The following is a 26,931-nucleotide window of genomic DNA, read 5'->3' on the forward strand; positions in this document are numbered from 1 at the left end:
TTGGCTGGGACCTTTTATTTCTAAACAACATTGCAGTAGCGAGTGAGAAGCATATTTGACCGAGCTATCAATTTCTTAAATGTTGATGTTCGTTCCCTGTTGATGTCGATATTAGTTTTATATCCTCCAATTTATTCTATCATACGCAGAGAGTAGGAACAGTCTATCAAGAACAAATCATTTGAGATTCAAGCGTTTTATCTCTCACTCCACAGCTATCTTGGCAGGAGGAATTGCCACCGACTGTTAATGACACGTAGTTGAGTAAAGGATTTGCTCTACAGTGATGTTTGACCTTATATGTAGCCGTACAAGTCGGCGGCGCCGCTCTGTGAGGCGTTTATACATCTATCTAATATATACGTATAATAGTGGCATTATATACAAAAATATGGGGAACAAATAGCCAAACGACCGTTCATCTAATATATACAATAATCATATTTCCATGAGAAAGGAAAAAGAATTCTAGTAAAGCGATTTCGAATTCATTCCTCAGTCTCTGCGTCATCATATTTCTGTGTGAAAGAACAGAGACTTTTTGTAAAGCCATTTCGAGCTCACTCCTCAGTCTCTGCTTCTCCAAGGGCATCTTGCGCCGGCTCTTCAGACACGGGCCATCGGCGTAATACAGCCAAAAACCCTCCACCGGCAACTCGCTCTCCTACCCTTGGCCGCATCACCTGTACTGGCTTCTTGTTCCCCTCTTCGCCCTGCTGCGCCCTGGGCACGACTGTTTTCACATCCCAGTGTCGTCCACCGGAGCTGTCGTGCACGCCACCTTCAGAGGCGGTGGTGGCGTATAGCTCAATAACTTTCTCTGTGCGCACTGGCTGCTTTGTCTCTGTGGACCAAGCCTGAAAATCGGCAATTTGGCTGATGGAGGGTTTGAAGAGGATGAGCAGGCCGTTGGGGTGCAGTGCCTTGATCACGAGCTCGGCGTTCTCATGAGCCGAGGGGAGATCGAGAATAGCGCGGGACAGAAAAGGTTGGCCACCTGTCTGCTCAAGTCGGTGGCCCAGAAAGTCGTCTATGGATCCGACGTGGAAGTCTACTGCAGGGAGGTACTGCGCACGTCGAAAGTTGCGAACTAGCTTATACGCAGCTCGGGCATGTTTCGTATTGTGGTCAAGTGTATGCAAGATCGCGCGACGGGAAGATGCATATGCGTCAAAAGCTGATTGGTCTTCGGGAGAGACTTCTAGACATCCTCGTGAGGCGGTAAAGTCGTAATGAGGTTTGTACGGGGCGGAAATGAGGGTTCGTCGTAAAGGAGCTGGGAGCGGCGGGTTTGCGGCGTGCAGGGCGCGAGCAATGTGCAGAGTGAGGCTGCCATGGCCAGTGCCCGCTTCGAAGATTTCGAAAGGGGGGCCTGAATCATCTTGGTCGTCTTCCCCGGGGCGGGATGGGTTCAGGTCGAGTAGGTTGACGATCGTGCTGGCATCGTTCGGATAGATCTGCGATCATCAGCTATGGTCCACTGCCAGTGCAAAAGAGAAAGACAGCGCTTACCGGAGTGGCAAGGCGCTCGCTGTTAATGATGTAGCTCGCAAGAGACGGCTCGTGCAAAACCACAGAGTTGCCGGCGCTATCGCGAACCACATCGAGGATGCGACGGCCGATCAGCTCTGCCGCAGGGACGGTGGCGCCATAAGACAGCTTCACCCGAGATGAAGGCCGCAGGGGAGCCGTGAGGTGCCATTTTGCGTGTTTGACGCCATGCTGACGGAGGAAAAGGACGTCGTGTTCTATGAAGGACGATAGGGGGGGTTTTTGTTTGCTGTTTGTTCTGTGTGCCTTTGGGGCCAAGTTTTTGGTTCTAAGAGCGTAGCGTACCTTGGATTGTGCGGTTTGAGGAGTAGAAGCGGCAAAGGGCTTTGCTACGGCTGGCTATTAGGAGCTGAGGGTGTTTGGAGCTCAATTGGCTACAGAACAGCGACATTGTCGTGTTCGGGCAAAAAGCGAGATGTTGCGATGCTATATGAGGGCGATGTTGTCGATGAGGTCACTGGCAACTTTTTTTTTTCCTCTTGCGCCGGTGATACTTCGGAGAGCCCGCTCACTGCTTCTTTCCGAGATTCATGTACTTGGAAAATGAAAGTGCACAGTAGACGATAAAACTCATTGAAGCAACAACAGTCGGTCCAAAATGCGCAAGTACAATGTCATCATGTCTTGATTCATTACGAAAGATTTAATATAACAGGCAAGTCGATAAGTCGATAGAAAAGAAGGTGCAATGAAAATCAGTGGGCTGCCGCTCCTTCCAGAAGGACGGCCTGGTTCTACCATCTGCATGACAATTGCCTCCTCGTCCGTTCCTGCCATCCAAACTCCAGCCTGCCGTCGCCTTCCCAGATAATGCAGGAAATGCTCGATAAGGTATTTTTCTGCCCAAATCCCATCAACTCCTCCTTTGCCCTCTTTTTTTTGTAAAGCCCAGCCTGGCTTCGTTTCTGCGCCACCACTGCTCCAGACACGTTCACATCCCTCTGTGGTCTCCAGAAACGCACACAACACAAAAGAAGAGCAAAGCACTGCACAAGACCAAAGAAAACGCAAAACTGAACAAGCACACTCTATTATACACGGATGGACATGCATCCAAGATCAAGGCCTCCAAAATAAAAACGCCGGCTCGAGGTGCAGCAACTGCATCAAACAATTCAAAGAAAAAGGGCTCGTCAGCGTCAACAAGATGAGAAAGGAAATTTCACGAGGGTGAAAATATCAGCCGTCCAAAACTCCAGGCTCGACATGAGATGGGAATGAGTCGCTGTGCGCGCCATAGCCCTCTTGATGCTGGGTATCAATCGTTTGCTGAGATATTCGACAATCAATCTCAACAATTCTTGCTCGCCAAAACGCGCATCATAGGCTTTTTTCTTTCTTCCTGAACAAGATAGTCGTCATGAGTAAACGAGTGAGAGAGGTAACATGATACCTGCTATTTGTGCCATTTGGGACATTTCGCTAAATGAAGCCCCAGGACCTATTTGTTGTGCCCATCTGGAGAGCCGCCGCCCACGCATTCTGGGGCTCTTGAGCATGCTCCGTTGTATGAAAGTCCTCTTCGAAATAAGGATGGATTTTCACTCCAACGACCTCTTCCATAATGGTTACGAGTGGGTCGTATCGTCTCCGACACCTTTTTGTCCACGGATCGACCTTAAGCGGACTGTGATAGCAGTAGCTATTCGGACGCGGGTCTCGCATCGGGAACATTGTGTTCATACTCCGCAACGTGTTCCAGTAGTCGTTTGCGGCTTGTTTCGCGATATCAGAACTCGGAGATGCAGCATACAGCAACTGCAAGATGGAGTATCGGATAGCTAGTACCTCGACACTGGTTTCGCCATGCCGCTGCTCGAATTGTTTTTGAAGCGCTCGAAGTTCGATGACCAGCTTTTCGATTCTCTCCGGATTCACCTGGTTATAAAACAGCGCAAGATCGGACCATGTTCGGGCCACATACGGATGGCGGCGTCCGTAGATCGCTTCGAGTTCTTCGGCAATTGTGGAGATGCTAATCCACAAGAGCTCGGAGAGGGTCTTGGCGCCATGCTTCTGTTGCACTTCATATAAACAAGTGAAAATCTGTCGGAGTGGATGTGTGCGTTCAAAGTTTGTCGACGAATACGCTGCCAAATATTTGCAGAGGGCCGTCATCATGCCGGGATCACCGTTAATCATCCCCAAGATTAGCTCCATGATGCCTTGGGGTGAAAGCTTCATCAAATCCACCTCGAGCTGTTTGAAGGCTCGCATCATATAGTCGCCTCCCTGATCTGCATCGCGGGCTTCGAAATGAAAGTTGGCCTCGAGCAAGAGGTCGCTTGATCCAGCCCCCCAAACCATAATTGATGGCCAACTAATTTGGGTATCCGTCTCCATCTCAAATTGCCGGCAGTGCAAAAACGCCTTTCGCATGTTTCCAACGACAAGCTCTTGGGCGCGAAGGAGGTCAGGGGATCGCAGTGCTGGAGGCGGCGTTGGTGTTCTACATCGAATATGAGCTGGCAGATCGGCGGGCAGCTCGAAATCCACCAAATCATATTCCGTCACCCCCTTTCGCTTCAAATAAGTACCCAAGTTAACCACCCTGCCATTTCGGACAAATTCGGAAACCTTGCCCTCGGCGTCTCGCTGAAACTTCATCGACAACAACCGCTTGACCTCTTCTTCTGTGTTATTCTTCACAAAACCCCATTGAGAAAACCGAGTCTTATACATCTTGGGTCTGGAAGGCGAGCCAGGTCAGCGTTCAAGAAACATTAAGAAAAAGGACCAAACAACTTACGTGGCTTGAAAACCATATTGTTCAGACATGATGCTCATGACCTCTTTCAACGGTTTTCTCTCCTCAAGATACAGAGTTCGGATGGTGGACTTATATTGCTCCCAGGCCTCTGCAGGAACCTGTTCCCGTGACGGCCTAGTACCTGCCTGGGCACGAAGAGAAATGGAATCCTTCCGTTGTGCCTGATTCTTTGGTTAGTACCGCTTGGGCCGAGAATTCTTCTGGCTCGTTTTCTATGACTTACAGTAGAAGGGGTGGATGAAGAGGAGGAAAAAGGCGGTTCTGAGGGTCGAGGCGGTTTTGGAGGAGGAGACATTGGCCCTGGAGTTGGAGCAACGGCTGGTACCGGTCTCGGTGTTGGCGCTTGCGCAGGTGTCAGTTCTCGTGCCAAAGCCTGTGTTTGTGTGACGGTAGTAGGCTTCCGTGGAGGCAATCGCGGCCTTGGTGGTTTTGCTGGAGCCTTCCCTTTGGCTGCCTTGGCGGCGCTGGGGTTGAATTCCAAAATGAACTGATTGCCTGTGTTCACAACCGGCTTTGGCGTCGTTGGTACCGGCGGTCTAAAATATCCTGCAAAGTTGGTCGCGTTGGTGAGACCAGAAGGCTCTGGTTTGGACCCCATCGATGGGGGAGGACGCCATATTTCGAATCCAGGGGTGCCAGGGACTGTGGGTGTAGCTTGAGTTGGCGTAGATACTATCGGGCTGGTCACCATAGGCGTCGATATCATCGGACTATTCACACGGGTAGTGTTCATGAATCCATCCATGCTTCCAAACGGCGTTCCAACACCAGGACTGTGCACTTGCTGAGTGTCATGGAAACTGCCAAAGTGCACACTGCCGGAGCGACCCATACTGGTTGCAATCGGGCTGGGAGTTGGCGGCGAATGGATACCGAGAGAGCCATACTGAGATTCACCTGAGCTATTAACGGGACTCGAGATCCTATGCGATTGGGCTACGGAATTCAGACTTCCAAAGTGTGACGAAATTGAGGGACTGGTACCAAGGTGATGTGTTTGGTGTTGCGCGTTATTGATGGGTCTCGGAGGCAGTGGAGGCACATATCCTTTGTTCTCGAATTGCGCGACCAAGCGACTGACTCCTCCTCCTCCTTGAACCGGATTCATACTGCTCATTTCGACATTCTCCGATGGCGACATGGCAACTCCATCGCCGTTGTGGTGGTGAAAGGGTGTGTCAATCTCGGGCGTCCAGTCCATTGCAGATGCTGTGGAATAGGCTCGTCCAGTTCTCTGCACAGGCTGAGGGCCCGGGGGCGGAGGCGATGACATATTGCTGAAGCCATACCGTTCCCAGGCCTGGTTGGCAACAAACCCAAACGGATCATCATCGTAGCCAGAAGCGCGAGGCTTGTCTGGCGGTTGATGGAACATGTCAACGTGCCCACGCCAAGCAGACGGAGCAGTTGGTGCTCAGTCCGCCGGCTATCTGTCTGTCAGTCACTGACGGACCTTGGCAAGTCAAAAGACTCGGCTGGAATAAAATCAGTCTCCAGCGCGATGATTCATCACTCTGCTGGAGTGGCGAGCGAGATTGCTCAATCAAATCAAGGTCGTGAAAGGGAGGCGGGCAAAAGGGCCCATAGTCGCCCAGCGCAGGTGGATGGTAGTAAAGAGAAGAGAAACACAGCGGTAGAAAGGTCTACTAAACGAGCGCCGAGCCCAGTACAAAGTCCAGCTAGGGGCAGATACTAGGTATCAGTATCGTTCCCCAGATATCGGCTGATGTGGGCAATGTCTTGATAGGGCAACAGTTTAATGATTGTGTAGTTTTATTAGGGACAAGCAGCAGTGCAAACTCGCGTGGGAGGAGGAGACCGGGCCAAGCCACGAAGCTCAGAGAGGGCGAGCAAAAGTTCCCTCGTCTAGGCCGCCAAGAATGGAAATCCCATTTGCCGTCGTTCAGTTAAGAAGGCCCCCGCTATGATAAGAGGGAGAGATCCCCCATACACGCTGGAAAGCAGGACGGAGCGGAGAGAGCTGCTACAGTACCTATGCTAGTATGCTTCTACGATTACTAGCACAATTGGATTAAACAGCGACGGGAGAGCCTAGGCACGAGAGCAGGTGGAGAGGGGCTAGCAGCAAAGACAGGCAGGCCAAAGATTGGATTAGAGGGGATGTAACCTAATGCAGGCTGGTGGCTAACGACTATTGCAACAACGATGGCGAAGCAAATAACCAGGCCGGGGAAACAAGTAGGGCTGCCGACCATTGAGCTGGAGTTACCAGGGGGGTCGGCGTGTGGGAATGCCACCATCGGCCAGAAGCAGAAGGTGATATGGATTCAAGCCACCATCCACCAGACAAAACCACCAATCATAGCGCTCTGATACCAACCCCTGGTGCCATACACACGAGAGCACTGTGCTGAGACCATCGATGATGGCATTCGGCTGCTAACGAGGGCCTCAGTTGCACAGCTCGATGTGTCTGTTGGTAGGCAGTTCCAGAAGGATTCTGCATCTTGTGGTGGCTCTGTCGTGCGAATATAGCAAGGCGGTTGTGAGATATGCGAGCCATTCAAACGAGGGGGACGGTGGGAAAAATAAAGCGCCACAAGTTGAACCACCACCACTACAATTCGCACCGGCATAACCGATCACCTCGGACGCCATTACCAGTTCGAAAGGAGTGACCGAGCAAGCGGGCGGGAAGGCTTAGGGCTCACACTATTCCGCCCAGGTCGCCAAATAGAATGTTCTCTGCGCCTGATAGACGTCTTCGCCCTGGTGTATCGCACTGCTTGCAAGATACGGAGGATGTATGGGGTGCTTGGGGGTTGTTACTCCAGCCCCTAGTCTCAGCGCCGTGCGCTAACCAATATAGTTGGACAGATTTGAACAAGAGCAAGTGCCTCGGAGACCGCCAAGAGGTGGCATGCCGCATACCTGGGGGCTTTCTTGCAGCGTTCGATAGCAGCCATCAACCGACAGGACTTTCCGCGGTGATTCTACGAAGAACGTTGACAAGTATGCAATCTATTGGCGCTGTTATGGCTGCCTTGTGTTGGAAGGATCGTCAATACGGAGTCGTAAAATCCGTCGGAATGGCACTCTTCTGATCCATGCGCAACGGACGGTGGGCGTATAAATGACCAGGCGCTGGAGCCGGGCCGACAGTCTCTTGTCCATGGCGATTTTTGCTCTTATTTGGTTTGAACAGAGGCTGATTGCAGCCAAAACACCAAGCCTGGAGACAGCATTGTGGGGCGCAACGCGATTCAGCGGCGTGGCACAGAGTACGGAGTACGGCGCAACATACTGCTGGCGCCTTCGGCCACCGCCGTGGGTCGAAGCAGAAGCCCATCGAGGGTCTGGGGCTGACCCGCGCCGAGACCTGGTGTCAGCAGCTTCTGCGGAACTAGCAAGGATTGCTTGGTGTCAGTGCAGCCCTGAACCCGCTCCCTTGGACACTGTGCTTGCTGCGGTGGGCATCTCACGAGATCTCCAACCAGTCGTCTAATACGAAGTACTCTCGTGCCTACTGTCCGATGCGTTGGTGTTGCAAAAGAAGCTTATCATCGATAAGCACGCTCAGAATCCTGCATCATAGACGACGGCTGCAATGTTCGCCGAGGGCAGCCAACGGCCAGAGCGGCTACACCTCCAGTTGTCGACATTTGCCCCAAGTGGGCAGAGCCTTCATGACCAAGCAATCCAGACCCGCTATCCACGAGCAGCAAGGCTTGCGGCAAAAAATGCGTGCAATTACAAAGTGCGTGCTACATTCTCTGCTGGCGTTATCTCTATTGGCGTCCACCTAGCGCAAGAGCCCCGGCGATATACGCCATCATCAGTTTTTTTTTTTTCTCGCGCCTGCAGGTTGGCAAACGAGCTTCCGAGAATCACGAAATTCCAAATCAGCTAGGGCAGCATAACGCTAATATCAAAACGAAAGGAAAGTGCTAATATCATGTGCAAAGCACTGACTTTTCATGCGCAATATACGATGGCGGCAGTCGCTGAACAGCATGTGAAGAGTACTTGAAAGATGGTATCCTGCTACTTTCACATGACGGAGAAATACTTGTACCTAGGTAACTGCGGCACACGGAATCCCTACCGTGCCAAGTGCTTAGTTTCGTTTACCCGCCTGGCCATCAGACGTTGCTCCCCGAGCCTCGTCCGCCGGCGCGGCTGCTGATAAGAGTTCACTTGGATATGATTAGCTAATTGAGGCGACAAAGGATTCATCACTCGCATATCATAGCCGTGCTGTGCGTGCCGAACGCTTCAGCTCGTCATGGGAATCTGCAGGTTTTTCAATGCAGTGATACGACGGGGCCAGGGTACGTTATGGTACTGGCTCCAGTACCTACTAACTACCACATAGAGCAGCGTGGCTGCTTTGGGGGCAATGCGACAAATACTAGTCGCCGTTGGCCTCGTGCCTCCGTGGCTGATTCCCGAGCCTGAAATGACAACTGAGTGACTGCTAGTCTTGGGAACGAGTAGGTAGTCGTACCGCCAGCCAAAACCCTCTAGGCCAGGGCCTTTCCAGGTCGAGACCAATGACGTTGGGTCGCAGACAAGCGAAGCAGCTGCTTGAGTGGCTTGTCTTAGCAGCATGACGAATCGCAGGGCCTTGAATGGCTGCCAGGATGTTCTCCCGATTCGACGGGGGGGCGTTCTTAAGTTCGGGAGGAAGCCGCTCGCATCATATTCCCCTGAAAACAAGCCTAGCCCCTACAACGAGAATTTGGCTGCTTGGCAATCATATCCTGAGTTGTAGCAAACGAAGTCTACACAGAGACCCTTAAAGGACTATCGAGATGGCGATTGGCTGTCGAGATTTGGATCTAGCCGGGGACACTGCCGAATTATGTGAAGCTATTCGTGCCCCGAGGCCTACCAGTACCCATCTATTAATGCGGGGACTGACAAGCGGAGCTCAGAGTTGCCGCCGAATGCTGGATCATGGAACCTTGCCGAAATGGCCTTGAGGCGATCCACCTGCTCACTGCAATTGCCAGAGACCCAGCCGACGGCACGTCCATGCGAGCTGCAATTCCAGGCCGTCCATCAACCGATGTTGAAACAGCTGCCGGCTGTCGGAGTACTTGCAGCTGCAGGCAGATAGATGGGCTTTGCTCATGACTAAAGAAAGTATCCGAGGCACACAGCGAGCAGCCTGTTTGAGGTGGAGGCTCAGCTTTGTCGCGCAAATTTTTTCGGAGGCGGCTCGGGCACTGTCGGGCTTCTACTGAGTGGTTGCCCCGATTTTGTGCCCTACTACAACTCTTTGCGCTCTGCCGACTGCGGGTTGCTTCCTCACAACCAGCTGCAGAGTTCAATGACAATGCATCTGTGAGTTGAACTTACATCGCGTGGCCGCATCGCATTCCCCCGCAGCCAAGATGACGGGGTTTTATTTCTATTAGTCGTGAGATTCCGAAAAGGTCCTCCAAAGTGGACATTTCCCCAGGAAATGCCATGCTCTCACACCACCAAACAGTGCACGTTGCTTCCCGACGATAGCCGCCGGTCCGTCGTGGCGGTTTCTGGGGACTTTGACCTCCTTTTCTGGGGTAAGGCTGGCCAGCCTCGTTGGAAATCGAACGAATCGAACGAATCGAACAAAAATAGACTGTTCCCTCCCTTCTGCAGAGTGCTTGAAGCCAAGACATGTCAGCATGGTTTATGGTTGTATTGGAGACTATTGGCTTCGAAATTGAATCCTTCCTGTGAACCTAGCGTTGAATGTAAGGAAGCCCATTCTAGAATCCATACACACCACACAACGAATCTGCGGAGAAAGTTTATTTGAGATCCAAACCCAAAGGAACAAACTACGGCTTTTACGAGCCGTTTACCTCATTTGGCTTTTTCCAATGGCATCAGAAGACAGAGTTACCCTCTCGCTGGTTCCTCGTCTAATTTCTCCGCATATCCTTCATACTGTCGAATAGCTACCTCCTTTTGCATCGTCCGAGCTCATCCAGGGGCAAACGATGACGGCTACAGTGTGCGGATGACCCGCCGTCGAATCCAAAGTGACATTCCTTGCAAATCCGTATTGAAAGCGGGCGTCATGTGTTACGCTGCGGTGACGAAACAGACACTGTGGAAACAGGAAAGTGTTTTGAAATACAGGAAAAACTCTTTTTCCATCGCAAGAGACTTGCTTTAGGGGTAGTACTCTACGATGAAGTAGTGTGCCTCTCGCTTCATCTTTTCGAGTGTTGCGTTGTTGGTTGAGCGGTGCTGCTGTTGACCAGCAGATGGTGTCTATTGGCAAAGGCCTGAGCTTGGCGAAGCAACTCTCTTCCCCGCGAATAGTACCACATGCATTCGTGCGTGGTCCTCGGTAGAATATTCACTAGACCGTTGGCCGCAACTAGGCCTCGTATTCTGTGTCTCGGATGGACTGACAACTATTCAGCCCTGTGTCTCTGATCATGGTCACTTGCCTGCTCTGTATCCGCCTGTCAACTGCTTCTCGCCATATGAGTCGATAGTTTCAAGTACGCTACTATGATCTTCGGCAAGTATCGTTGCACAAATATGGATTCGCCCGAAATCCTCCGAGAAATTGTGTTTGCGATGTAGCTTCGTTTGTTCCAGCCTATTCAGCCCAGAGGCACAGCGGGGAAGAAAATAAAGGGGGCAAGCAGCGCGAGAGAAAAGGGACTATGTGTCATGGTAGAAATAGACGGGCTTCAGCTGACGAAGATAAAGAGGGCTTGATTTTACATGTGATGTCCAATTTCTTTCCATCTTTCCCTCTATTTTCCTTTTTTCCGCTAGTGTTGAAGAAAGCCATATGCACGGACTCTTTGGCAGACCGTTGTTGCAGGTGGGAAAGCAGGTGCATTAGTTTGAGTCCTTTAATGGGGAAACTATCTCGTATACCCTGCTGGCACAGCCTCTTTCCTTTTTTTCTCTCTCTCACTGCTGTCATGCATGGGATTTCGAGTCAAGTTTCAGGTTCAGTCTATGAATAGTCCTTCCATGGATGTGCGCATGAGCTGTCTGTCGTGTACCTAAGATGAGACAAAACAGTAATAGGAGAGAGCGGCAGAATTCCGCGTTTAGGGGGTGTGTGATGTTGAGTCATTATGCTTATTTTTTTGAGTGGTATTTTGCCACAAGGGATAGATGGATGGATGGATGGATGAGGTACCTAGAAGAAGTTTTATGATAGGAAAGACGGAATGGGAGGGTTGGGCGTTTCGAGATGGAGGAGTGGTCTTGATATCTTATATATGGGTTATGAAAGGTTTATGTGATGTTGTAATTTAGATGTGGATGAATCATACGAGTGAAGTATATATGCGTTTGGTGATGTAAAAATCAGAAGAGGGAAACAGAGGGATTCTCGCGAAGAGTGTTTGATGATGATATTGAAGGTGATTTCTAGTTAAGATGGATAGGAGGCTTGAACGTAACCTGTAGCCAAAATTGTCTCGTGTAACTATGCTTATACTTTTGCATAGCATGGCTCATCAATCTATGATAAAGTTAGTCGTGATCAATAAAGGGGGGGGGGGGGGGGGTCTCCGTTTGGCACTTTAATGGTCTAGAAACAACCCAATCCTTAATCCCTTGCAGTGATTCTCTCTGCCTTGATGTTAGCCTTTATATAAAACATTTTGTATCGAATCGGATATAGGCATTCAGCCGTAAGTAAATATAAAAATATCATGAGAAAAGTGAGCTTTTTTTTTTAAAAAAAAAAGCAGAGGTGAAGGAATGTGTTTTTTATTTTTGTCTAGTTAGACTAAATAAGAAAGAGTTAGGCAAAAGGACGATTGTAATGTGCTTGATTTGGAATTCTCAAGTTTGTCTCAAAGTCGAGTGGATAGCCGATAGAGCGTAGATCTAGTGAGTAGATGGATCTAAATGCGTAGCGTAGATGAATCTAACAAGATGGACCTAATAAAGTAGATTGATCTAATATCTAACAGAAGAAAACATTTAGATGACGAGATAGTTTATTAGAAGTTATTTCCCCTAAACATAGAATCTCAAAGCAACAACTACCCGCATCTCTTTACACGAGACGTTACATATAGGCCAGAATAGAAAGATAAAGAGGCCAACTACTAATACAATACTACCAATACATACAATCTATCAGACCCCTTATTCAAGTCAAATAGATTGCGAATTTAATCAAGTTGACACAGTGACGGGTCACATTTATTGTCAAAGAAACCAAAGCAGTCCGAGAAAAATACATATCAAAAGGGAAAACCTGATGGTTCCGAACCAAACACCCAAAAATTCTAAAGAAACGCTCTTCCATCGCAACGAGTCAGCCATACGTGACTACTGATTGCCTTGCATAAAACTCTCCCCCTCTAGTTGGAACTTCCTCCACTTTCCTTCCAAAACTGCTCATAGGCCTAGAGCTGTCAAAAAAAACAAATGTGTTGCATGCGGTAGGATCGTTGTCCATCTACCGCCCTTATAACTCCTGTTCGTATGATGGGTATGACCCGTTTTCGTGGTTGGTTTAGTATAGCGTGAATTGAATATAAATGTCAGTTGAGTCCTGCCTGACGTAGCGGATAACGTGGAAAAGCATAATGAGAAAATAGTGGGAAAGGCTCCGAGGTGTATAAGCGTGGGTCGGGCCAAGAGAAAAGATGTATTGTGACGGGTTAGTTGTTTTTGGTAGCCCCAGGGCAGACTTAAAGGTAGCGACTTTCCATCCCAGTACCTCTTCCGAAGAAGGGTCTTTGCTGGAAGTGTGTCTACGTCGTCGTGTTTGAGGGCATGGAGGCAGATGTTGATCTAGGAGTGTCAACCATCATACTTCGACTCCTCCAACTTCTTCTCGAAAGCGTATTCCGCCTTCCACGGTAATTCCAGCTTGCACCCAAGGCGTGCTAAAAACTTGCTGCAACGTCCAGCGGCTTCTGGCACGCTTGAGAAGACCCTCTGTGATGTACATGGAGTCCAAAAGGCCTCTTTCTCTGAAACGGGCCTCGTTACCTTCATGGTCACCGTCGTCGCCCCCGTACTCGATCCAACGCCACTCGCCCCTGGCAATCCGGTGGCTCTTTCGACTTCTCATTTTATGAGAGTCGTTCATGCCGGGAGGAGGATCAAATGGAAGTCGAGACTCCAAAAGAGCGTAAAGAAGCACACCAAGCGACCACGCATCAGTAGCACGCCCGTCGTAAGGCTGACCCATGATGACCTCGGGAGCGGCGTAATCTTCTGATCCGCATCGTGTCTCAAGCTTCTCATCCTCAGCGATTCGTCTTGATAAGCCCAGATCAGCCAAAGCAATCACTGAATGTGGGTATGTGCTCCAATTGACTGATGGGTCTGCAAGCTCGTTTGGTGTGAGATTGACAAGAACGTCTAAAGAAAAGGGGGTGTTAGCGATGCTGCCGCTTCTCTTTGGCTCAAAACAAAAGCCAGTCCAACTTACTTTCTAGCTTGATATCACGATGGACAATCATTTGTTCATGAAGATACTTCACGGCGCCAACCAGCTCAGCGAAAATCCTTCTCAAGAGGGGTGGTGTCAAAAGCTTTCGGTGGGCCGTGGCGACATCAAACAGGTCTCCTCCAGGAGAGTAAGTCAAGACGAGAATGGCCCTCGTGGGTTCTATGCTCCACGCCTTGAGGTCAACCAGGCTAGGATGATGAATGTACTGCATGATTTCCAATTCTCGCTTGAGACTCATCTCAACACGTTCCTCACTGGCTCCCCCTTGAGGACCATGCTCGCACACTTTGATAGCTACCAACGTCTTTCGGTCAAGCGGGGGATCAGTCACGGCAATGTTAGTTCCTGAATCGGCATTGAGATTTTTGGGCTGATCCATCTGACTGGTAGCCAATACGACTCTGCTAAAGGTACCTTGACCCACAGTTCGTACCGAGCGCCAGCGTCTCCGTTTCCGATCATGTCGGTCAAAAGCTTCGAAATACTCGTAGCATGAGGCTGATGAAGCATCTGCCGTGTCCCTTGATGACTCGCTAGGGGGAGGGGTTGGCGGCTTTGTAACACTAGGAGATAGACCGCGTGATTCTGCTAGATTTTGCTCTCTTCTCATCTGAGGACCTTGAGTATCAGGTTTTGCATGAGGGCCAGAGACCGAGACAATCCTCTTAGGAATGGCAGTAGGATCTGGCGCCGTATATTCACTGAGACTTCGATTTCTTGTATGAGGTTGATTTTCAGTTTGATGCTGAAGTTGTTGCGAGAGTTTGGGCAAAGGCTGACTGGCGCCGTCACTTTCGGCTAGGCTTACATATACTTTGCGTCTCGAAGAAGAAGCCGCTGCATTGGAACCCCTCATTGGCCCTGCCGGGGCCGCCATCGAGGGCAAATCCTCGCCAACGCTGCTCAATAAACTGCGATGTTGAGGAGGGGATACAGAGCCCACAGTCAGCTTCTTCCACGGCCCAGGAGATTCTCCCGACAAGAGAGGACTCGGCAAAGGCGTCACGTCTCCCATTGCAGTAATCATAGGGCTTGAAATGACACTGCTAGTACCGCTAGCAGATCCAATTGAATGCGCAAGCGCAGCCCGGAGACTTGGGGTTCGCGTCAGCAGCCGTATACTGCTAGACGATGTCTTGTGGTTCAAAGGCGTGGGGATTCGGATAGGCGATAGGCTTGTGTGGCCAGTAGGAGACTCGCGATGGTATACGGAAGGGGAAGCTGTAGGAGAAGAGGACGATGCAACGTTGGTGGAAATGCGGAGCGACGAAGTGGCATCGTAAGAGGCCCCAGGGTCTAGAGCGGCCCTGCCTTGGTGACCAGCATCTTCAAACAGAGCAGACTGAATTGGAGGCGTTGGAGCAGTAGTTGTGGCCTGGAAGTCGACAAAGTGCATCGGAGGATTGCGGCTGGCAGCTGCGGCAGCGGCTGGGGAAGCAGTTGCAGCGGGCAAAGCTAATTCGTCATCTGGAACAAAAGCTGATCTCTCGTTGCGCTGATTGGCGCCGGATCGGATCTCGGAAGCACAGCCCGAGCTCGGGGTCATCAGATTCTCAGAGCTCGATGTCGAGGGAGCTTGGGAGCCATCGTCGTGAGGAGTCGAGGTCGAAGTTGACGGCGGGAAAAAAGAAGCGTTGCTCATGGCTGGACAGTTTGTCAGAAGCCCTGTGTCGAAGATGAGTATCCATCAATCGGACTGTGCAGCGAGAGCCCAGGCATACCCAAGGCTTGTCACGTACGTCAAGTCGAGCGCAGAACAGAGGCTGGAGCGGCCGCCTTGGAGGTTCAATGGCGCTGCAGACTGGGAGATCGGCAGATGGTCGAGGCTAGAAGTGAAGAGGAATAGAGGAACCGTCCCGAGCACGCAGAAAGGCACGCGGTCCAGCCAAAGCGAGGGCGGCGCGAGGGAGACGGGACGTCGCGGGCGGAATGAGGGGTTTGGCACAGCGAATCAGGCGCTGCGCTCTCCTATAAGGACGCCGAGGACATGCAGGGCTGCGGCGGCGAGGCGAAGCGGCGATGCGACAGCGCACAATGGGCGCTGGAGAAGGCTGAAGAGCAGAGGCAGAGGCTGTGAGTCGAGATCGTTGCCGCGAAGGAGTCAAAAGGCTTCCGACGACGTTGGCCCAGTCCGATCCAACGGCAAGCGCCAGGCTGGACGTCCCGGGTACAAGCGAAGCGCATGACATGCGGCGGGCCTGCCCCCTGTGCATGTACAGCAGCGAGTAGCAGGTACAAGCGCCCAACCGCAGGCCGTAGGGCGAGCACCAGGTGGGAGGTACATGGGGCTACAGGGCCTGCGCTAGCCCCAAGCAGCGCGGGCGGTACGTTACATAAAAGTACTTGACCGAGGGGCACGGCTGCAGGCCCAATCAAAGCGCTGGTGCTGCCCCAGCCCGATTTAATGAAATGAAATCGATGGACGTGCAGGCCTCTTCCTGGTTGTGCTGCTGTGCTTTTTTTTTTTTTCTATGCTAAAAAGGTGGCCCGGAAAGAAGTTTGTCTAGGAAAGGGGGGCTATTGATTCATGCGGGTAGCAAGAGAGAGAGCTTCGAATGACAGCAACAAGCAATGGCACATATCTTAGCACATGAATAGAGTGCTGCGTGTAAGTACTGATAGGTCACTCCATTACTGAGCTCCCAAACACAAATACCATCGCTCTCACAATAACGTCATACAGCTCACAAAGGCCAGAACGTGCATCGGCTTTGGCGAACAAGTGGACTCGTGGGAAAAGCGGGGTCTCGATGGATGTGAGCCACTATCAAGACTATCAAAACGCTGGCAGGGATTGGTTTCCTTATTCGCTCGTTTCATCTCTTGAGTGGCTTTAGCGGCATGCTCTTCCACGTGACAAGATCCCGGCCGTGTGGCTCAATGGCAGAGCGTCTGACTACGAATAGTATATCAGGAGGTTGCAGGTTCGACCCCTGTCTCGGTCAACGATATAGTCGATCCGCCACTACCAGAAGTGGCTTCTCTTTTTGGAGTATTCGACTCTGTCTCAGGAAGCTGTAACATTCTTGAGGCACTTGGGCCTGGCTCTCAACCACAATTCAAGGGCCGTGTGGCTCAATGGCAGAGCGTCTGACTACGATCAAGTACATCAGGAGGTTGCAGGTTCGACCCCTGTCTCGGTCACGAGATCGATCCCAATTCTGCGGAAGGGGATTTAATTTCTTTTTTGTTTCGCCTTTTCGCCTCTGTCGTGGAATGTTCCGTGGTGGGCTGCCTGTTTTGGTTACGAGTTCGTGTTCTAGCCGGGTTATGCCTTTGGTCACCGGTTCAAAGAGCCCAGCGCTAGATATTACGATAAGCTCTGAAGACAGGCAAGCGACATTGGCCAATGTCATGTAGAGAGCAGCGTCTTACAAGGCTAATTACTGATTGCCAGCACCCATGTCTTGAAGCCGTTTGTGGGATGCTGCATCTCACAGGTACCTAGCATTGGCTTCTTAACGGCACGCTGTAGTGCGGCAAGCCGTAATGCTTGGCATAGAGCACTTATAGAATTCTAATGTTCCAAGGTTTGAGAGTTGAATAAACAAGGGTCTTTTGGAGTGCACGTGAGATCTAACAAGGGCTAGGTATCTCTCTATAGGCGGTTCAAGGCCAGCCAAAGATGTCACGATAAAGCGCAGGTGAGAACGGCAACCAAAGTTAAACTAGCCAATTGCCTAGATGTCCTGATATATTGGCTGACATGAACGTAGGCAGTAGTCATTAGGACAGTGTCGCTGTATAAGCAAAGTTGATATACTTGTAGCACTTGTAGCTGTAAGGGTCATGCTCTAGTAAATGACGAGTCGCCTTTAATCCTAGGTGAACAATTGGATAATCAATGGTGGGTGGCAGGTGGGTGGCAGGGCCTAGGTTCCCTGTATCTATAGTATCGCTGCGCGTTAGTGTTGGCGCAACACAAGTACAGACACTAAATGCGACGAGCTTAATTGATTTTGAGCTGCCCCACGTCTCAACGCGTCAAGTCGCGTCTCTCCACTCAGTCTGTGATTCACGACACATATCCACCAGCTTCAACACAGCAGCTGGGCATCTAAAACAGCACAGCTTTTCAGCATACCGACAGCAGCCATGATGCGCCACGACCACAACAGAATCGACCCCAAGCGGCGAAACGTTGTCGACCACCGCAAGAAGCAGTTTGCAACGCCCCAGTTCAAGGACACGCAGTATCCCCACCGCCTGAACTTTTACGCAGATGCGCCCACAGCAGATATTACGCTCGAGCAGTTCGAGCAATGGGCCATTGATCGACTTAGAGGTGACGGAAGGCTGCTTTCGCTCAAGATTACACGCAGCTTCTAACATGGAATAGTTCTGGCCGAACTCGAGGCCTGCTCCTTTCGCAATCGATCGCCAGCCGAGACGGCATCCCACATGAAGTCCATTCTCGACAAATATCTTCCACTCGACTCCAACAGCTCCAGCAACACAAAGATCTTCTCACAGCGGCAGAAGGACCACTACAGCCATTTCATCCTGAGACTAGCCTTCTCTTCTACGGAAGACCTACGGCGGAGATTCTCTCGAGTTGAGACGATGCTCTTCCGGATGCGATTCAATAGCGATGATTTGAACGAACGGTCTGCATTCGTATCTGGCTTGGATCTCGACTGGTGGGAGCCGGTGACGGAGGATGAAAAGGTTCGATATGGCGTCGAACTCGCGGCCATGGTCAGCGGAAAGAAGATGAATAGCGAAGACAACACTTGGTTTAAAGTGGACTGGGAGCGAGTGCCTGACTTGGTAGAGAGCAGACGAGTATTCTTGAAGGCTGGAAAGGCATATGTGCCCGGGCGAGAACAGTCGAGTATGGTAGTAGCGGAATTCACGAGCCGGCTTGACAGGCAACTAGAGGTAAGCAGGATGCATTGTGGGGGCGGGGTTTGCTGCGAGAGCAAAACAACGAGTCGATTATAGCTAACGTTGGATGTTTCTTTGCAATCAGCTTACGGCGCGAGCTCTGCCGCGGCTAGACGAAGACGACAGGTTAACGCCAATTCTAAACCATCTCTCCAAAAACTTCATCACTCCCGACTCGGCTTACATGTCTGGATCAACGGCACCCGCTGGAGCTCAGATCTCGGCTGCCAACATTGATAACCTTTCACAGCATTTCCCCGCCTGCATGTCCAACTTGCATCGATCATTGCGTCGCGATGCTCATCTCAAGCACTACGGCCGTCTTCAGTACACTCTATTCCTCAAGGGCATTGGCCTAAACTTGGAAGAGTGCCTCATGTTTTGGCGGAGTGGCTTCCACAAGGTCACAGACGACACATTCAACAAGGAATACCGATACAATATTCGCCACGCTTACGGCGAAGTGGGCGGAGATTCAAATCGACGAGGTGGCGGCTACAGTCCGTTTAGCTGTCAGAAGATTCTTACTGAGCACCCCCCTGGGCCTGGCGAGGCTCACGGCTGCCCGTATCGGCATTTCAATTTGGACAATTTGAATGCTTTGGTGCAGGCCATGGGGGTATCAGATCGGTCGGTGCTGCAGGGGGTAAAAGAGGATAAAGATAACCAAAAGTTCCACATGGCATGCAACCGGTAAGCTATTCCAACATTCAAGTCTTATGTGTAATCATTGCAGAGAACTAATTCGGCTGCCTAGGGTATTTGAACACTTGCACAAGGCCGAGATAAAAAAGGCCAAGGACGAGGGTGTTATGACGTCCAATCAGCTTGAGACGATTGTCCACCCCAACGAGTACTTCAAAAGAAGCTACCTGCTGAAGAATCTTGGCAAAGAGACTGATGTGAAGATGGAGGGCTAATTGGTGTATTTTTGCGTTGGCATTCTATACAAATATTGCATTTGGAGGAGAAAACCATGCAAATGATTACATGATTGGTATGGGTGATGTGGGGTGATATGAATCACGGCATCGTGCTTTCTTGAGCTACGTAAATTTTTGAGTAAATGGGCAAGATACATTTAAAGAGATGACGTTATTGGCGTTTATCTTTTCTTGAGCTACCTATATTGAATGACAGAGGGATAGAGGAATTATATCAAGAGAATAAATTTTGGAAATTGTACGTAGCATGGCAAGATTTGCTAACTTAATGGCCTCTTGAAAATATTAATGAACAAGGTAGTGAATGAACTGCCAATAGCTTTCCTATTCTATATTATGGCAGCGGTGTTGAAACATAGCTATTTATGGCCGCAAAATCTAACAGACTAATTGATGCGAGCCCATGATCTTCGTCTCAGGCAACTACTTAGGCCTACCTACACGAGCAAGTTCCGAGCCGTTGTTTCTCGCGCAAACATGTAATCTCTATTATTTTAACCTCGAGGAGGATTAATATCATAAAAATAAAGAAAACTCAGAGTGCCAATGTCACCAGCTACTCCGGCGCAGCCATCCCTTCCTCCACAGTATACAGTATACAGGATTTGACACCAGTGATTACAAGTCCACGTCCAATATATGACTTTAGATTTGCATAACAAATATCCAGTAGATAGAAGACATGACCCAGCATGCTATAAGCTTCAATCTATCGTCCTCTGGAGAATGGTTCTCTTTGATACCGTATCCAGAATCACGTCTTATATTTAGCCGTCTCATGATAGAAACAATGGCTTAGTTTTGTGTCTTGTACATCCATCATAGCCTGAAGCTGCTCAAATTCGTTGGGACATGTGCAAAACTAGTCGAAAAATAGGGCTCAATAATTTCTGTAAATAGTGGACGGCTTTTACATATCTTGTCACAATTGTTCAACGGCGTCATTTATGAGGTTCTCAACGCTGATGGATACATTTGATGAGATGTCAACTTCGGTTATGATGTGTTTGGGCATTTTGGACAAAGTATTGGCTGATCTGAAGTCACATGCATAAGCCTTTTTCATGTCCGCTGCGCTTCAACCAATGCAGCCGCCTCCTCTCGCTGCTTACTACCAAGATCAAGCATAGTTTCCAGTTTCTAGGTTATCTTCTACTTACAATTATGCTTTACTACATGAAGAGCAATATTTCGACGCCATGCCAGTGTTAATAGCGTAGATCGCCTTACTAGAAGCCAGTTGCTATCTTCTCTTCATCTTAACTCACAGCCCATAATTTCACAATAGGCTCGATTTATAAGGCCTGACGCGATTATAACTCGTGGTTGCTCTTTACTCTCTACTTTTGTTTCGTTTTGTTAATTGCGCACTGCTGCAATTGGTGTGTGGTGCGGGTTCTCTTAGAGGCATTATACAATAGAGTAGGTAGACGCGGTTACCAGCTATTGACTACATGAGTATGAATATAAGAATCAGATAAGCGCTCTTGTAATAACTATCACATATATTTCGAATGAAGTGGTATGCCATCTGAGGAGTAGTCAACTCTATAGCGAAGCCCTTGCTAATAAAGAGCCATCTAAAAACACCCCTCGTGCGTAGTCGTGCCTTATGCAAACGCCCGTGTAGATAATGTATGTAAGATAATGTATGTAAGAGTATGTACCCTAGCATCGGTAATGTTCCAGCTTGAACTACGTAAAAGTCTAATGAAGTCATTGGAGGGTTTGTCTAACTGAATTAACAGTTGCATCGGGCCCTTATTCAACCACCACTTACACGCCATTGATGTCAAGTAACCGCGGCTATGAACCCTGCCCATTCACTACAACGTCACCGGCATCATAGCCATGTAACTCCAACTCTTATCTCAACTACACTGGTCGCCTAAACCCCCATCTCAGATCCCACCACAACCTCCAAAGCCCAACGTACCCTCCCAATCACCCACGCCCCTCTCCTCCGCTCGAACCCCTACCCAAGCTAAGGCAAGCGACCCGTTCGCGGAAACGCTGCTATACTCAAATGTCGTAGGCGTTTGGTTCATGCACGCACAAGCCGGTTTTTGTTTTTCCAAGTTGGGCTCTTACTCGCGGTACCTACATATATACAGACAGACCTTCATGCAACATCTCATCATGATCGACAGAGGGGATACCCTTGGCATCGGAAGATTAAACCCGCGTAGACGTACGCCCTGATGTGTGCGATTTTGTGTGAAAAACCCCGATTGAAAGATCAGACAAGCTGTGTTTATGTTTTGGGATGGTGGATATACGTGTAGCTTTGTCTACCAGTCTAAATGGTGGAGGTGAACGGGGAAAGTAGACATTGGAGAGCCGGAGATAGTTCGTAGTCTAGTCGTTTTGCTTATAGTATAAACTACGTCCATACGAGTCATTCGAACATAGCTACAGTAAGATCTAGGAGCTTGATCGGCCGACGAATGCGATGCTGAGGCGGTCAGCGGTTGTGAAAATGGAATCATAGCGGAACTATCCGGCCTCCATACGAAGATTCGAGTATCCATTCTGCAAAAATTTTAGCTCTTCTACGCAGCAAGGTTGATGTTTATTCACCTTTTTGATATACCCTCGGTTATTTTTCTCGTCGGTCCGTTTCTCATCTAACCGTCCGTCCTAAACGGGCTTAAAATAGCATTACAGCTACTAATCCGTTAAACAAGCAAAAGCGGGTGTGCTAAATCCCTGTACAAAGGTGCCATCAGATTAAGATATATAAAGATATATGCACAAGCAAAGCCTCTATGCGTGTAATTAAGACGAGCAGCAATAAAAACACTGCCCGTTTATTGCAATACGACGCAATGCAACGACCTTTACATCCTTCCTTCTTAACGGACCATCCATCAACTTTTCACGCTATCGTGGGAGAAAAAGAAGGTAGAATAAAAAAGAGTCGGACAAGGGTCTAAAAGCATCAGGCTAAAACCAAACCAAAATCTGCTGCATGATGATATCACCGCTACGCAGGAGGGCGTGCGCGGGTTGGAAAAAAGAGCAAAAGAAAAAAAAAAGCGCGGGATAAAGGTGCAAGGGTAAGGAAGCGATGACGACACTAGGCATGTAGGATGGCCGGGGGCAGAGGAGAAGGGTCTCTCGTTAATTTTCTTTTTTCTTTTTTCTTTCTTGCAGGGAGCTATTGCGCTAGTTTGTCTGTTATATGGGATATGTGAATGCGTTTCTATTTTTTCTGAAACTGGTGATTTGCTTCCGATGGGTAAAATGAGACAAGACGTGAGGCTATTCCCGCGGGGAAGCCAGAAACGAGACTGGGGTATAAGTGCCCACTATAAGAGATGCCACTACCGCTACAGTATGATCGTCATCGCTTGATGCGACAGATATTGCAAGCGTTATGAATTACAACGAAGCGCGAATATCAGGACTCAGAGAGGAAGGCAAGAGAAAGAAGATGGTCATCGAAATCTGGCCAGACGCTGAGACACGGTGCGACGGTTGGAGGATGTGCCGATGGGCTTCGATCACGATCGACTAGGGCCGTAGTGCATGACGCTCGCATTTGGGCGTGCGTGCTCGTTATCAGCATCTCGATGACAGACAGAAGAGGGGGGGCATGTCTACTGTAATTCCGTGTAACCACCAGCCATGTAATCTATCTGTCGATATTGATTCCTGCGGACAGAAACAGAAAAGGGGGAGAGAAGGCGTCTTCACGCGGGTTTGTGTTTTGTCTTCAATCAGCTCATACAACCCATGCGCAAAGCTGAACAGAGCTGCTGCGCTTTGCAAGGCACTGCATTGCATCAAATAATAAGCAGCCGTGGTGGTTCGGGGTTAGCAAACCCGTCTGGGGTTTTCGAGCAGGGCTATCACACAGAGGAGGCTGTCGCTGCTTATCGGCCAATGGCAGTCGGCAAACTCGTCTCTCCTTGGGTAAATCATTATCAAGACAAGACACTCGGCCAGGGGGGGTCACCTCACCTCACCCCGGGCTGCGGGCTGGACAGCAGCTGAGCGCGCGATGGAGCTGAAGGCGCTGCATTTTCGTTGCCAGGCCGCACATCGAGGTCAGCAGCGCCCACGATGCTGGTTTAGCGGCTCACAGGATTTTGCATTCAGCCTTGCTCGAACAAGGAGTCTGGTTTCCAGGCCGTCGGTAAATAGGCGATAACGCACAGCCAGGAGTTTACGAGTTATACTAGGTAGGTAGGTAGGTACTGCAAGCTTCACGATCCTAGCAGTCTAAGCGAATACTCGGTGTGCAACTGCTTGACATGGAGGCAGTCCCAATGCGGCCAGGCTCTGAGTCGTACCATACATAGGCAGGTAGGTCGTACATTGTAATCCCCCGCCCATGTGAAGGAGGTCATCGTGAGAGCCGTCGACGCGATGTGACGTGTATTGGGCCACCTGGGGGACCGCCAAGATGCGGGGGAGTTGCATATGGCTGCGACCCAAGGGGAACCGCAACAGCAGAGCATGCAATAATAGGGTCTTGGGGGACCCGTCCCTGCTCCGAATACTACTCCATCCAATGTTGGAGATTCAGTCGGGCTGCCTACGTAGGTATGAAGTCTACGCAGCCTGAGGTCAAGTGCAGCGCCAAACTTGCTCAGCGACTTACATGCACACTCCACCCCATAACGCTACGATATGATGTGTGTACATACTTGCGCTTCTTGAAATAGTACTCATCATCCAAAAGCAAATCTATGCAATGCATCAGCGTCATGTTCTCGCGTTCTCATGTGTTCACTCCCTCTCGAATCATTTCTCGACCTTCATCCACCGTGTCATATTCCTTCTTCTCCTGCTTCTCCTCCACAAGTAAAACCCCCTCATACATCAATCACCGCATCTCAGTCCCCCATGAACACGGCACGACAATTTCAAGGGGGGAGACAACAAGAGCGCCAACTGCTACCGTCTTTTTGGAAAATGATTGCTCTTTTTGGAAAATGATTGCTCTCAGATAAGCATTAAAAAGCGGCAATAGCCGTCCCCTGGTATATCAGAGAAGATGCAAGCCAGGATTGAGGCATCTAAAAGGCGGTAGCGGGACGATCCTCCAGTTGGCTCTCTCACCCTTTCTTCTCTCTCAACCCCAGTTTGTATGAATGCAGGCGTACAACGATTGAGGTGCTGATACCTGTTTGATGCTGCTAGTAAGAGATTATCACTGTTATTACTGCAAACATGCCCCCTATTGCCCGTACTATTTGAAGATTGCATACATGCACATGGTTTACATATGTATGCCCGTCCATGTCTTATCATTTTCATTATTGTTCATTAACCGACTGCTCTCTCGCCTTGCTTCGTCATCCCCAGCCAATAAAACGTCCAGGGATATCCCTCTGCGCTACTCCATATTCGAGCTCTGCGCTGCGCATGTGGTTGATTTTACTTGTTGCCGCGCATAGCGCCCATAAATCCCGGACTCGCCATTGGCCGTTTTTAAGCCAGTCAGCAGTCGATGGTGGTCCAATGCGGAATTTGCAGCACAGCGCATTTGGTCTTGCTTCTGATTGGTGCTGCTTGCTTCAAGTTAGGTACCTACATAATGTAGGTAGAGACTGGCAGCTTCACATGACCTTGACCATTCATTTTCTCCAATCGCTAAACGCCTTTGACATGGAGATGATTCCGTCCCTTCTGGTCTCCAGGTCACGGAAGCGTCCCGGAGATGCTGCGTTTCAGCACATGTGCCCTGTAACCGCCCACTAACACGCACGATGCTTGTGCAAAGCAGCACATGCAGCATAATGAACAAAGGACACGGTTCAGTTTGGGTAGCAATGGCGATGAATTGCCCATGTCTGCTCTCCCTTGCTTCTTCTCGCTCTCAATGTCCAGACTCGATTTAGCGAGTCGAATCCTCCACTCCAGAGATCGCGTAATTCCCTGTCCATCTTTCCACCGCCGCATCCGAGAAAACACGAAGTGATCTCCGGCTTAGGCCGTAGTGTCAGGAACAAGCCTCGCTCGCTTGACCTCCAACCGAGACGCCGTAAGAGGTAAGAGAACATGAAAGGCATTCGGTCATGCGATTCATCGTGCCATAGTAGAAAAAGAGCTCTAAATGCGAGAGAAGAAACCTCTGAGCTTGGCAATTATACCCCACCAGATTGAAGTCTCCTCTCCTCTCGTCAACAACGCCCTCCTGGTGTGCACAGCTCTCTCCTCCGCTATTCTCCATACTAGCACGATGCATGTCTCAACTATTCCTCGCATAAAATCTAGATTCCGGCTCCTCTTTTGGGGGTCAAATTACATGTAGCTGATCCCCGCTTTACCCTGCGGGATACTGCAACTACAGCTCGCGATATCGCTTGAGCTGATATTGGCCAATTAATGTCTGCGGCTTACACGCCGACTCTGGCTGCACCCTCTCTGCAGAGCGCTAAGAAAAACCACTGCATCGGCCTATGCACTCACAAAAAATGAGGCATAGACGGCACTCTCTTGCCCATTGATAACCGTAAGAGGTAGGAAAAAAATGCCTCTCTCGTAGGATACGCACACATGGTCTGATGTTAGAATCCACATGGCAAAACGGCACGGAATGCAACTCCGATGCGACCGTCTTCATAGTGACTGGGCGCAAAGTGCAGTCGCCTGTAATGAATTGTGCATACGCGTATAAGAAAATCTAGAGCCTCATACTGTGCTGTTTGCTGAGAGAACGCAGCCCGCAGCCCTCTCCAATCTGCCTGCAGTAAGTAGGAAGCGGGAGGCAACCATCCTAATCTCTCATATCGCCACCTAATCTGCTGTATAATAGAACTCGAAACAATTGCAGGGCCAACCCGGCAAAACATTAGTTTCCGCAAAAACATTAGATTTTATGAACAAAAGCCCAGTTTGCACCGATTGCATCCACTCCCCCGCCAAATCTCTCCCCAGAACCTCTGTTGTTTCTTCTGTTCGGCGATCATTCAAGAGAAAGGAAAAAAAAGATATTCAGGAACAGGCGCCCACCAATCTCAACCCGCAATTTAGCCCCAGGCACACAAGAGTAGCTCACCCGTTCTGGTCCCTTATTCTTTCTAAACGGGCGCCCAACGTGTATAGATCAGGGTTCCCCCTCCGCTCTCCGCCCCACGGTTTCAGCCATCTCTGTCTATCTCGAGTCAGGAGAAATAGAATATAAGACTTACTAAAGGCCTAGTTTTATAAGGAATAGGAAAGTATCTGCAGAACTTTTTATTGGGGTTTCAAGCATGGAGAAACACGTGGAGGGATTTACCTCTTGGGGGAATTGGTGTGTGGATTGACATAGATCGGGGCGTCACAGATTGAAACTTTTCGATCGCCTTTGCGACAAGATGACTTCATTTTGACTTGCCCTCCCTACATATCGTCTATGATGCAATGCATATTGA

At 49.8% G+C, this 26,931-nt stretch overlaps 3 protein-coding genes across 3 annotated transcripts; 1 reads left to right on the plus strand and 2 right to left on the minus strand.

Moving 5' to 3' along the window:
• Positions 1-560: 560 nt before the first annotated feature.
• TGAM01_v207992 (hypothetical protein) lies at positions 561-5,696 on the minus strand (the record flags this gene model as incomplete). Its single annotated transcript, XM_024550222.1, has 5 exons — positions 561-1,457; positions 1,513-1,880; positions 3,237-4,240; positions 4,301-4,482; positions 4,545-5,696. 5 exons carry the CDS (start codon positions 5,694-5,696, stop codon positions 561-563), a joined length of 3,603 nt encoding a protein of 1,200 aa, XP_024405053.1.
• Positions 5,697-13,079: 7,383 nt separating this feature from the next.
• Positions 13,080-15,372, minus strand: TGAM01_v207993 (CAMK protein kinase; the record flags this gene model as incomplete). The annotated part of the gene is made up of 2 exons (XM_018805725.1): positions 13,080-13,639; positions 13,710-15,372. 2 exons carry the CDS (start codon positions 15,370-15,372, stop codon positions 13,080-13,082), a joined length of 2,223 nt encoding a protein of 740 aa, XP_018661148.1.
• A 2,453-nt stretch (positions 15,373-17,825) lies between these two features.
• TGAM01_v207994 (DNA primase large subunit) lies at positions 17,826-19,537 on the plus strand (the record flags this gene model as incomplete). The annotated part of the gene is made up of 4 exons (XM_018805727.1): positions 17,826-18,015; positions 18,070-18,611; positions 18,703-19,310; positions 19,375-19,537. The coding sequence occupies 4 exons, from the start codon at positions 17,826-17,828 to the stop codon at positions 19,535-19,537; spliced, it is 1,503 nt and encodes a 500-aa protein (XP_018661150.1).
• Between the last annotated feature and the right edge of the window lie 7,394 nt (positions 19,538-26,931).

This window comes from Trichoderma gamsii (assembly GCF_001481775.2).
Source record: "Trichoderma gamsii strain T6085 chromosome Unknown Scaffold_31.2, whole genome shotgun sequence".
In the NCBI taxonomy this organism is placed as follows: domain Eukaryota; kingdom Fungi; phylum Ascomycota; class Sordariomycetes; order Hypocreales; family Hypocreaceae; genus Trichoderma; species Trichoderma gamsii.